The 13,695-nt window shown below is 35.6% G+C and overlaps 1 protein-coding gene across 1 annotated transcript in view; it reads left to right on the top strand.

The window, feature by feature from the left end:
- The window catches only part of fam110d (family with sequence similarity 110 member D), a 16,808-nt gene extending 3,990 nt beyond the window's left edge, over positions 1-12,818 (top strand). Inside the window, exon 2 of the mRNA XM_073847278.1 lies at positions 8,834-12,818. Coding sequence (XP_073703379.1) covers positions 9,462-10,748 — 1,287 coding nt within the window. The 5' untranslated portion in view covers positions 8,834-9,461 and the 3' untranslated portion in view covers positions 10,749-12,818. The remainder of the gene's footprint in view (positions 1-8,833) is intronic.
- Positions 12,819-13,695: the final 877 nt, after the last annotated feature.

The following is a 13,695-nucleotide window of genomic DNA, read 5'->3' as shown; positions in this document are numbered from 1 at the left end:
GCACCATTATTCCAGTCACATGCCTTCCTTCAGAAATTCTGATATTATAATTTGCGGTTTAAAAAAACATTTAATTATTAATATTATGTTGAAAACAGCTGAGTAGAATTTTTTCAGGTTTCTTTGATGAACAGAAAGTTCAGAAGAACAGCATTTATCTAAAATAGAAATCTTTTGTAACATTATAAATGTCTTTAGCATCACTTTTTTTATCATTGCTAAATAAAAAGTATTAATTTCTATCATTACTTTTTCAAAAATAAAAAATTAAAATAAAATAAATAAATAAATATATGTCAATATATATTGACTCCAGTCTTTTGGTATAGTGTATAATTATTTCAGATAAATGCTGACCTTCTGAACTTTCTATTCATCAAAATTACTTGACTGTTTTAAATATTAATAATAATAAAAAACAGCAAATCATGAAATTAGAATGATTTCTGAAGACTAGAGTAATGATGCTAAAAATACAGTTTATTCACAGAAATAAATTACATTTTAAAATCTATTCAAATAGAAAACAGCTATTTTAAATAGTAAAAATATTTTTTGCTGCACTTTTGATCAAATAAATGCAGGCTTGGCGAGCAGAAGAGACTTCTATAAAAAAACTAAATCTTAACTGATCAAAATCTTTTGACTGGTTGTGTATATATTTAGCTTTTTTATTTACTTTTTAATTCCAAGTAATAAAAACTTTGAAAGGGAATTGTTTCATATCATATGAAAAGTAAAAATAATTTTTTTCAAAAGTTTTTGGGTCCATTTTTGCATACTACAATATAAAACTTTTGGCCCTTATTTTTTCTTTGTACAATTTAATTTATTGTTTTATTTTCGATTTTTACTTCAATATAAATTTTCCTGAGACTCACCAGACCATATGCATTTTTGACCTGCAAATTAGTTTAAATAACTGAATCACAAACGTTCCAGACCTCATTTACACCTGCATTCATCCCTAACCGACTGTGATCAGATCAGTAACGTTGTTAATGCCAGGTGTAAACGGTGCCCATTTGACAAGCCGTCTGCAGCGGACTCCCATCCAGTCACCAGAGTCTCCGGCTCACATTTGTCAGGTTTGCATGACAATAGACGCCCACCGAGTCAGTTAAGTGTCCAGCTCATAATTTGGAGAGGGTTTAGGGGGTTCTGTGGTGTTTTAAAGAGGTCCCTCGTGACCCTCCCGTGGCCCGTACGCCTGTCCAGCCCCCGCCCGTCATACATCAACTACATAATGGCACTCAGGAGCTCTCTATGCTCAGGAGATCTATGCTACCTCTGCTTTTGTGTCTGTAGAGTGTTTGTGTCTGTTGAGTTTTATTGTCATGTGTTTTCTTTCTCTCTGTTTTTCTTCCTAATGAGCCGCAGCTTTCAGTCCAGCCTCTTATCTCCACAGCCACAGGCCTCTATTGTCTGCGCCGATAAATAATGCAGGAGCTGGTCTGTGATGGACGTCCTGAGCCTTTTGTAGTCTTATATCGGAGTCCAACACGGGACCTTTTAATGTAATTGGGCTGCTCAGACTGGGTGGGACAGACACGTTCTGCTCTGTTTGCGGGTGCTTTTAATTATGAGCATTAAACTTTTATCAACTGGATGTAATAAAATTCAGTTTAAATTTATGGCACGGACTATAACTAATATGTTTTACTGTCTGGAACTATTAGAGTATTCTAAAATATTATAATGGAATATTTGGAATATTTAAAAAAATAAAAATACATTTAGATTTTTTTTAAATATATTTTGATTAGTTTGACAAAAAAGTTTTACTAAAAAGTAAATCATTTTGCATATTATTATTATTATTATTATTATTATTATTATCTAAAACAAGCAGTGAAGCATTTTATTATTTGGAATAAAATATACAAATATTAGTTACATTTTAATATTTATTTAAAAGAAAAAAAATATTTCATTAAATTAAAAAAATATATAGTTAATTAATCAATGTAATTATGTAACATGCACTTTTTTAACTGAAAAAAAAAAAATCCTGGCCTATGTATTTTCCTTTTAAATATCCTGAAATATTAGATAACAGAAGGATAATGTTTCATGAACTAGTTCTGAATTTTATTTTCCGTAACAATTTTGACTTCTGAAAACAAGATTTAATTGAGATTATGCAATTATTGTTAATATATATATACACACACACACACACACACACAGTATACATATAATATATATATAATCTAGTATAATAAAAAAAAATCACACGTTGTTATATTTAATTTATTATTATTAAATGTATTATTCATTTACTTATTCATATTAATAAAATTTTTAAAAATATATTACTTAAATTATTTGCAATTAATTCATTTTAATTATTATTAAAATCTATTTTAATATTTTTTTTTAAATGTGTGTTTTTTTCACACACACACACACACACACACACACACACACGTTATATGTAATTAAATCTATTATTATTAAGTTATATTAATACAATTATTTAAAGTATATTACTTAAATTATTTTTAAAAATTTAATGAATTATTTTTAATTATTAATGTTTTTTCACTTTTTGTGGTTTGTTTTGTTTTGTTTTTCACACACATAAAATAAGTTATATTTTAATTATTACTAATAATTTAAATTACTATTAAATATATTTTAATAAATTATTTTTTTAATTATTAATACAAAATTATAAATTATTTTTTACTTTTTTTTTTGGTTTTGTTTTGTTTAAATCAAGGAAATTCACTATTAAAACGAAGATTTATTTTATTAGAGTTCAATAATATGCTTTAAACATTATGCACAGTTTTTGAATCCTTTCCCTTCCATATAACCAAACATATTTCAGGACATAAAAGAAGCACTTATAATTAGTAAAACAGGTTAAGACTGTCTTTTTTCTGTCGTGTCAGTAGTTCATGGCTTTCGATGCAGCTTGACAGAAAACATCTGTTTTCTCTCTGACCTTGTTGGACGGCTGTTTTGGCCTCCCCTCAGGCAGACGGTCTGCCCACCAACTTCACTGAGACTCAAAGAAACACCAGCATGAAAGCCAGTGAGATGAGAGGAGGCTGGATTAGCAGGGGTTAATTACAAGCCATTGAGAGCCGCAGCTATTACGGTGCAGATCAGCCCTCAAAAGAGAGAAAGAGGAACACAGACGAAGATTCATGTCATTAATTTGCCTCTTTAGAGCCAATGAGAGTAATACTGACTAATGTAAAGGAGGAAACGCTTTGGGTGCTTCTGAACATGTGAAAAAACTGTAAAGTGATGAAACCAGTGGAACTGTAATGTTTTGAGCTTCTATTTATTTACATATTTTTAGTGTAGTCTCTGACTTAATAATACTTTAGGTGAGTTATGAGCTTGCAAATTAAATGTCCACTGATTGATGTGGTTCTTTTAAATGAATCAGTTGAACCGATTCAAACTGAATCAAATCAAAGGAGTCATCTGTGAATCAGTCAGACTCAAACTTGTTGAACCGCATACATATTGGCAAAAGTTTTATTAATTTACATCATTTTATTTTTTATTCTATTGTTTAGAAAGCCATTAGGCCCAATTTTAATGCTTTTGCTGTGGAAGAAGTGAGTTTACAAGCATTTTATTCTATCAGTGAGTAAATCTCTTAGTGATGTAAATCTTGTAAATTAAATGTCCAGTTCGAGAACAAATAGGTTGATTGATGTGGTTCTTTTAAATGAGTCAGTTGAACCAATTCAAACTGAATCAAATCAAAGGAGTCATCTGTGAATCAGTCAGACCACTCATCGAACTTGTTGAACTGCATAGAGTTTATCACACATATTCACAAAAGCTTGGTTAATTTACATAAATATCATTTTATTTTTTATTCTATTGTTTAGAAAGCCATTAGGCCCAATTTTGGTGCTTTTTCTGTGGAAGAAATAAGTTTGCAATCAGTGAGTAAATCTCTCAGAGAACTAAATCTTGTAAATTAAATGTCCAGTTCGAGAACAAATAGGTTGGTTGATGTGGTTCTTTCAAATGAATCAGTTGAACCGATTCAAACCGAATCAAATCAAAAGAGTCATCTGTGAATCAGTCAGACTACTCATCAAACATATACTGAACTGCATTCAGTTTGTGACACATATTCGCAAAAGTTTTGTTAATTTACATATATAAAATATCATTTCATATTTTATTTTAGTATTTAGAAAGCATTAGGCCTGATTTTGGTGCTTTTTCTGTGGAAGAAGTGAGTTTCGAAGCATTTTATTCCAACAGTGAGTAAATCTCTCAGAGATGTAAATCTTGTAAATTAAATGTCCAGTTCAAGAACAAATAGATTGATTGATGTGGTTCTTTTAAATGAATCAGTTGAACCGATTCAAACTGAATCAAATCAAAGGAGTCATTTGTGAATCAGTCAGACCACGCATCAAACTCATTGAACTCAATGCAGTTTATCACACATATTTGCAAACGTTTTGTTAATTTACATAATTATTTTATTTTTTATTGTATTGTTTTGGTGATTTGCTGTGGAAGAAGTGAGTTTACAAGCGTTTTATTCTATCAGTGAGTAAATCTCTCAGAGATTTAAATCTTGTAAATTAAATGTCCAGTTCGAGAACAAATAGGTTGATTGATGTGGTTCTTTGATTTGATTCAGTTTGAATCGGTTCAACTGACTCATTTAAAAGGACTCATCTGTGAGTCAGTCAGACCACTCATCGAACTGCATACAATTTGTGATACATATTCGCAAACATTTTGTAAATTTACATAATAATTATTTGATTTTTTTTTTTATTTTATTGTTTAGAAAGCCACTAGGCCCAATTTTGGTTTCTGTGGAAGAAGTGAGTTTACAAGCGTTTTATTCTATCCGTGAGTAAATCTCTCAGAGATGTGAGCATGTTTTAATTCAAGCCTCTGCTTGCCTATTATTAGCCCTGTTTCTGTCCTAAACACAGCGATCCAGCAGTCAAATAGCTGTTACACTGGTTTGGAAAGATCTATATTAGTGAGGTAATGCATTTACAAGCCAATAATAGCCTTAAGTGCATAGTGATGTAGACAAGGCTAAAAATAATTTGTGCTAACTATGAAACATACTACTGTGCAGCATATTTTAATTGAATTAACCTGACGGGTTATCCTTATTATTAGTAATGCGCAACTGGCTAATAGAGCTGGAAATAGGGCTGGGCGATAAAACGATAACGATATATATCGCGATAGACAAGAGATCGATATCAATATAAAATGTGTTCGATAAAACGTTCGATATTTTGTATTCTTCGTCGGCCCGCCCAGCCCCCCTTTAACGTTCAGTTCATAGCGCCAGACCACAATAGAAGTTAAGGTTATCTTTCCTACAGAACGGGTCCATGTTGTTGTATTAAACAAACTAAATAGCCTTATGTTATTTATCTTATTTACACGACGGCATTTGATTTCTGTCTCTACATGATCGCGCGTTTACAATGTCTACTCACAGACGGGATCGCGGACTCCATTCATAAAAACGGACTTTACTATAGGGCGGAATGCCGCGGAATTCGTCGATTTTTGGACCAATAAATCAAAAGTTGGTCTGTTAATTAATTCAGATCGCGATATGGACTAGTGTCTGTGAAAACTGAAATGCAAAAAGACCGTTTCAATATGAATCCTGCATGTTCCCGTTTGCCTCTATATCTCTATGCTCTATATGTATGAATGGAGGAGACGCGTTTTATTTTCACTACACGCATACTGCACACGTGACGCTCCCGCTAATTTTTGGCCTTTGCATCTCACATGAACAGACAAAAATCTCCAAAGCTGCTGTGAGTGTCACTTTTTATCAATTTTACCGTTTCATTAGTGAAACTAGCATCATTCATACTGTATTACACACTGAAACTTCAAGGCAACCTGTCAAAATAAAAGTACGGTTTAAAATGTGACAGAACCATATTAGTCTTGTATTACTGTACAGTATAATGTAGGTGTTTAAATGATCACATTTAAATAATTTACATAAAACAATAAAGAAAGAGTCACCACTTAATTGTTGAAAAAATACTATTATTATAAAACCTTTTTTTAACTGAATATAATTTTTCTTCTATGTATTAATTTTAACAGTAAATCTCTGTTTATTTTTATTTTTAAAAATAAATCTGTGATTTTGCTTTCATTTTATTATCAGAAAAATTAAAACAAGAATTTCTGAAAAAAAAAAAAAAAGATTGTAAGGCCCTATTGTTCAAAATGTTGAAAGTTTTGGACTTTTTTTGGATTTTTTCACTGAAATAAATGTGTTCGTTATTACACAAAGTATAGGCTAAAGTACCGGGAAAGAAGTAATGTTGGCTACTGGCAACCAGCAATCTGTGCAGAAATAAATATTATCAGCCAAGTACTTTGCAACAACCTCTGACCTGTGGTCAAGCTGTACTTCTGGGCCACACATTACCTAAACCATTCACTTTATCGACAATGAATGGGGTTTGAATTGAGGATTAAGAGATAATTAAGTGTATATTGTGACTTTAGACTTATGTTTAATTATTTGAGTTTTCCATGGTTGTTGACATTTCTGTCTTAATAACTGAGGGGATTATGATCAGAGGCAGGTTAAGTTTAAAATAAAAATGCTTGAGTGTAATATATTTTTCTCCTGGTCCTTATTTTAAATGGGTCATAAAAATATCAATAATTATCGATATCGACCGATATGAAACACTGATATCGTGATATAGTTTTCAGCCATATTGCCCAGCCCTAGCTGGAAATATGTATTTAATATTCACAATGCAACACAGTCTCTTGCAACTTGTATGAGAGTGTTTAATAGTTTCTATGATATAAACTTTAATAGTAAGAACAGTGTTAGAGTTTGATTTATTGCCATGATTTAACATATTATAATGTTTTAGTCAAAAAAATATAGGATGGTAAACATTTGCTTATTATTATGCATTGCATATAAATGAAAATAACTGAGGGTGGTTCTGCTTTTAGAAGCTTTTTACTACATTTTGAGTCTATTTGGCTGGTGGTTCATCTAATAAAAAAACAGTTGCAAGCCATTTCAGAGCAAATACAGTTAAAGTCAAAGGTTTACATACACCTTGCAGAATCTGCAAAATGTTAATTAATTGACCAAAATAAGAGATCATACAAATGCATGTTTTTTTATTTTATTTAGTACTGACCTGAACAAGATATTTCACATAAAGGATGTTCACATATAGTCCACAAATAAAAAATATAGTTGAATTTATAAAGACCTTGTTCAAAAGTTTACATACACTTGATACTTAATACTGTGTTGTTATCTGAATGATCTACAGATGTGTTTTTTTTTTTTATTTAGTGATAGTTGTTCATGAGTCTCTTGTTTGTCCTGAACAGTTAAACTGTCCACTGTTCTTCTAAAAAAATATGTAAATGTATTTTATGTGAAATATCTTATTCAGGTCAGTACCTAATAAAAAATAACATGGATTTTGTAGGATCCCTCTTATTTTGGTAAAACAATCAACATTTGGCAGGTTCTGCGAGGTGTATGTAAACTTTTGAATATCATCAAACCAAATGGCTGAAAAATTAAACACTGTTTTAGCTGTATCGCTCAGCCCAACTGGCTAAACAAGTGGTGTTTTCTGAGTTGGGACCCCCTGTTGCTCACTTCTTTTCTGAAAGTCCCTAAATCCAGATCCATCTCATGCTCAACACCTGTTCAGAATTCTTTCCCGGAACTTTCCCAAACAATGGCTGCTTTTCCCGGACTGTCTGACATCTGGAAAATGTTGCAGTTCCCCTTTTGAGTAGATTTATAGACGAGGGCTTTAGTGGGGGTCGAGGTACATGAGAGGTGCTGTAGTTTTACAAAAGAAAGTCATCTTAAATAAGTGCATGAGGTTTCTTTTATGTTAGGGTTTTTTCTCCGGTTAGAGAAAAATAGAGCTTGCAATTTACCAGCACACACCTGTTTTTAGTTGCAGTAAATGACTGCTCTTCATAGTGAAACTGGCAAACAAAGCACAGTTCTGCAGTTATTCCCGTTTACTAGGTCACCGGGCCGTATTCACTTGAAAATGATGTGTATTGTCTTTTTTTCCTGCGAGGGAGTACAAAAATAGCACTTTGATGCGTCATGTTTCGAATGTCTCCTTCCTTTCAGAATCAACCATGCAGTCAAAATTGTTTTTGTTTTGCATGAATCATAAGCTTTGAGTTGTTATTGCTGTTGTACTATCGATAATGCAGTAAAACCATGCAGAGAGTTGTAAAAGCCACTGCAGTGTGTTCAAAATGCAGTAAATGGTCCTACGTTTTAAAGGAAATATTTTTATAAGCTGATTTTGGGGTCTTTAAAATATGGACGCAGTCATGCATTATTTAGCAAAGCCCTCAAGGAATGCAAATGTGGCATGTGGGTTAAGCTAATGCTGATGGTGAAGGCCATTACCTCTGCAGTCGGAATGCACATGGTCACAGTTTCCCTTAATAGACTTTCTAAATGCATCTGAGGGTAAATGGGCAAAATTCCACGTGCAACACAGTGTATGTCATGTATTATGCATTTTGGTTTAAAGCTAAAATCCACTAAATTTGCGTAGGACAGCACATTTGTAGGAGTGAACTGTTATTTAGGACTAGTTCAATGAACAAGCGCTGTGAAGTCAACTCAGTCCATGCATAAGCTAATGGCGCTGCCTGTGGCCCCAGACATGAATTTCTGCCAACTCCGTCAGCTCACAAAAAGCTACAGGGACTTCTGTTCGTGCTGCCATATGGCATACGCCTTGGGAGATCGGATCTCCCTTGAGAAATGCTAAAAAGTCTTAACTCTCTTCCGTTTTTGTTTTCACAGGGCTCCAGGTATAGAAGAAGCAGGACAGGACCTCTGTCTATCAAACTCTGAAGTGCCCCAGCGCCAGCTGTATAGGTCAACCCAACCGTAACGCCACAGGACAATAGGAGCTCAACCCAGAGACCTTAGACGGCTATCAAAAAGCAAATAATCAAGCTCATTAGTTCTCTTCCCCCAAGACGACCTTCTCTGAAAAGATCAACAGAAGAATGGAACTGAACAAGGAGGAAAAAAAGGCACTGGCAGCTATTTCTGATGCTCTGTGGTGAAGAGAACATCTCATTTGGGATTTGAGGATTGCGGAAAAAGGATTTCCCAATGCCCTGCCCGTTTATCCCAATGCCTGTGTAAATACTGCATGGAGATATCGATTTGTCACTCTTCCATAACCACCCAGTAAAGAGACTAATTATAGTCAATCCTAACAGCAAGTCTGTTGCTTAAACCTCTCGGGTTCTCAGAATGCCTGAAAATCTACATTCTTAGGGGTCCTATAAATGGACCTATAATCCTAGACACATCAGCTCTTGAAGAAGGTGGTTTCATCCCCAAAGAGTTTACTTTTCTTTGTAAGGCAAGGCAGTTGCTTTGTCCTTTCTGTTTGGATGCATTTTTCTAAAACTGTAAAATGAAGCCCTTGACTCCCATTGGTTCACCTTCTCCGCTGCGGCTCCTAAACAAGGGGCCCGATTACCTGCGCAGGCAGATGGATGCCGGAAGCAGGGGTCGTTCCATCAGTGCCGTAGAGCGACTGGAAGCCGACAAGGCAAAGTACGTCAAGACTCAACAGGTCATCAACACAAAGCAGGAGCCTGTGTTAGTCCCCTGTGCGACCCCTCCACCGGTGCCCCGTCGCAACCTAACCCTGTCCACTCCTTCAACACCAGTCCTCCTGCCTCGAAATCAAATGGTGCCTTTCTCTGCACCACTGTTCTCGAGGGATGAAAATGAGGATGACACCAGTCTCCAGAAAGAAAACTGTCGGAATGAAACCGATGTGGAAACCAACAATCGCAACAATGCAAACAAGCCTCCCGTACCTTCTCCAAGAACTCCAACCACTGCTCCGTTAGTCGCCCCGCATAGTGCGCCAATAATGCGCAGGAGCAATGGCAAGCGCATGCTGCGTCCAGACTCCCTGGTCATTTACAGACAGAAGAAAGAGTGCAAGAGTCCTAGCAGCGGTGGCGAAAATGCCAATGGCAACTTAGAGATCAAGGGATACAGCTTTGTACGACGGCTCTTCCAGGGATCCATGCGGGAAAAGAGCAGTGGGAGCGAAGCTCATAAAATGGTCATAAGCGAAGAAAAGGCTTCTTCCTCTCGAGACGGGGATTCACGAATGTCCTGGTCCAATGACAAAGACACTGTAGACGGTGGAAACGAAACCAGGCGATCGAGCAAATCTGAGCGAGAGCACTCAATGCCCGAGACGCAAAACGACAACACTAGTTTTCAGAAGAACTGCGTGATTAACAGTTTACGAAACAGCACCAAAAATCCCAACAATAACGACATGGACCCTTGGAAGCCAGTCGTTCCCCAGATGCGATCCAATTTGAAACGCTCCAAGTCAGAACTGCGACTACGCTGCTCGCTAGCCATGTCCGAGCAGGAACGCTTCTTCGACTACTGTGGATTGGATCTGGATATGGTGGAAAGGCTCGGCCCGGAGAACTTTCTAACCGGGGCCAGTTCAATCGACACGCTCTCACTGCTACTAAGGAGTGTTGGAGGTGGTGGCTCGGAGCCCAGCGAGTTTTCCCGACACTCTGGCGAAGGGATTTTCCAGGAGGAGCTTGCGGAGCAGATCCCAACAGGTGTGTCCATTATCGAGAGAAATGCACGGGTCATAAAGTGGCTCTACGGTTGCAAGAACGCAGCCCAGGAGGGTCTGAAAGAGTCTACTGTTTGATCATCACGGGAACTAAACCCAAGTCTTTCTGGAGCTGTGTTCCAATTTGGAAAACTATGCTGTATTTATTTTACATGAGAGTATTTAAGAGATTTGTTTGGCGTTTCAGCCAGTACGAGTTACACATGAGGCAGCAAAATGACACTTCCTTTCATGACCTACACTGTGGCTTTGTTGAAATCACCCCCTATACCCTCATTCACTATTTACAACATTAGTTTACTAATATAGTCCACTCAACGGAGCGAATTTGGACAATGAATGTGGCTGAGGACTCTTCCTTTCGGACTTACACTGTCACCCAGCATTTTCCAAGTGTGTGGATGCTGCTCATGCTTCTCTGTGACTGGTTGATACTAGCTCAATCGGAGCAGTTGGCGGTTCAGCATCAAGATACAAAAGAGCTGGGGTTAAGGCTAAATGCCAAGAAAAGTGTGCTTTCTCCAGTACAGAGAACCACTTATCTGGGCGTGGTGTAGAATTTGACAAGGATGCAGGAACATCTGTCTCCTGCTTGTATCAATGCGACTCTCACATCTTCTGGCGAGATTTAGAAATTCATTTGCCACGTTTCTCACATTGCATGGCTATTCTGAGTTAGTAATGTCCACTACGGTTTCAGACTAGTGTTCTATAGAGTATAGGGGGCGATGTATATGATGCTCTCTGTAAATAGAAAGAGTCATGAGTCCGTCCTGTTACTTCTGTTCAGAAACGAGTGTTCTTTTATTTGATTTGTTGAGCGTAACTTAAAGAACGTGTCATCCGATGAATAATTTAACATTGAAAACCACTAAGCTTTTTTTCTCTGGGGTTGGGAAACCGATGCATGAGTGTTAAATGAACCATGTGTACCTCATTTCCCAACTGTCCCAGTTTTGTTTGTGTGTTGCCTTTTTTCCTTAAACGCAGGCGTTGGAACAAACACACAGAGGACCCCTGTGGGGATATTAATGCACTGAATTGGAGAAAGAGACGGAGCGAGAGCTATATATACTGCTATGAAACATTTTTAACACTGGGTGTATGCAAAGAAATATGTTGGGCCTTAAAACAACCTGATTTTGAGTTTAACTTATGCCAAAGAAATGTCCTGCGTACTGATGTACAATATGTTCCAAACCCTATCGAGCCACCTTGAGAGAATGATGCTCATGGAGTTTAGATGAAACAGCATATTTTTATTAATATTTTTCCAGTACAGAACAGAATATATTTACAATAAACACAACCATCTTTGATTAGATTTTTTCCCTGTGCATTTTAGAATTGCCTTATTCATGAAGGATGCATGTTATGCAAATTCAATTTTGGCCAAAACTCGTAATTTTACTCTAAACAGCAAATACTCATTTCTGAAGGGGACCAAAGGTTTAATTTTATTCTACTCTTGGTAGACGCTCACTAGGGTTTGGAACAACCCCCAACTGTCTTTTTACCAAGGACTTGAACATGCAAATTGCTCAATTTTATTCTTGTGTTTGGAAAACTGCATCATGGGTGTTACTTTGATTACTGTGATGATAAATCATGGTTTTCCTCAATGCAAATGCCAGTTCCTGTGGTGAATCATTCTTCAGTATGCACTTGATCACGTTGTTTAACTCACAAAAGTACCGCGTTTAGCAAAGTAGAGGAAGGCGTAACAGCGAGAGACCTGCCAGGCGGACACACACTCCCAGTGTGGGAGACGCTGATGTGTTTTCATATTGAAGGAGACCTTTGAAAGCTCCTCCCGTCTGAACGCATCAATCAGACACTGATTCTCCTTTGTCGTAACGAATCCCCCCAGTCAGAGGCATTAATCAGTCTCTATGATACCACTGATAAATGAAGCAAAGGTTCTGCTGCGGCATGCACAGGTCAGGCTGCGGCCTGCAGAGAAAGAACTGTGATCTTTCCTTTCGGAATGCCTAAACTTTTCATCCCCAACGTCCAAGATGCATTCAGTCTTCCAGAGCACCCGAAATCTCTTTCTTGCATGTTTACGGTCCATCTATATATGTTTCTATGAAGATTTTAGATTTCAACCAAAAGAGAAAATCCTAATAAAATCCTATTTTAAAACAACTGTATGTTTTTGTGTTTTGTGTCAATATTATCGCATAGATAGATCGGTTTATGTCTGCCGCTTAATATTTTGTGGAAACCATGATACATTCAAAACTTTGGAATATGTTTAAAATATGTTCTACAAAATGTTCTAATTAAAATAATTGCTGTTCTTTTGAACTTTCTATTAATCAAAGAATCCTGAAAATGAAAATATTTCACACTTTCCACAAAAATACAACTGTTTTCAACGTTGATAATAATCGGAATTTTTTCTTGAGCACCAAATCAGCATATTAGAATGATTTCTGAAGGATCATGTGATAAAGACTGCTGTAATGATGCTGAAAATTCATCTTTGATCACAGAAATAAATTACATTTTACAATGTATTCACATAGAAAACAGTTATTCTTAAAAAATATTTATTATTTTACTTTTTTTCAATATTTTAAATCTATTTAAGCAGCACAACTGTTTTATTAATATTGATAGAATCAGCATATAAGAATGATTTCTGAAGGATCATGTGACAATAAAGACTGGAGTAATGCTGCTGAAAATTCAGCTTTGACCATAGGATTAAATTACATTTTACAATGTATTCAAATAGAAAACAGCTATTTTAAAAAATAATAATATTTAATTATTTTTCAATATTTTAAATCGATTTAAGCAGCACAACTGTTTTAATAATATTGATAAAATCAACATATAAGAATGATTTCTGAAGGATCATGTGACACTGAAGACTGCAGTAATGCTGCTGAAAATTCAGCTTTGACCACAGGAATAAATTACATTTTACAATGTATTCAAATAGAACACAGCTATTTTAAATAATATAATATTTAATTATTTTTCAATATTTTAAATCGATTTAAGCTGCACAACT

The sequence above is a fragment of the Garra rufa genome, chromosome 9, assembly GCF_049309525.1.
Source record: "Garra rufa chromosome 9, GarRuf1.0, whole genome shotgun sequence".
Classification (NCBI taxonomy): Eukaryota; Metazoa; Chordata; class Actinopteri; order Cypriniformes; family Cyprinidae; genus Garra; species Garra rufa.
Note: the sequence above shows the minus strand (reverse complement) of the source record. Positions and strands in the feature narration are given on the sequence as shown.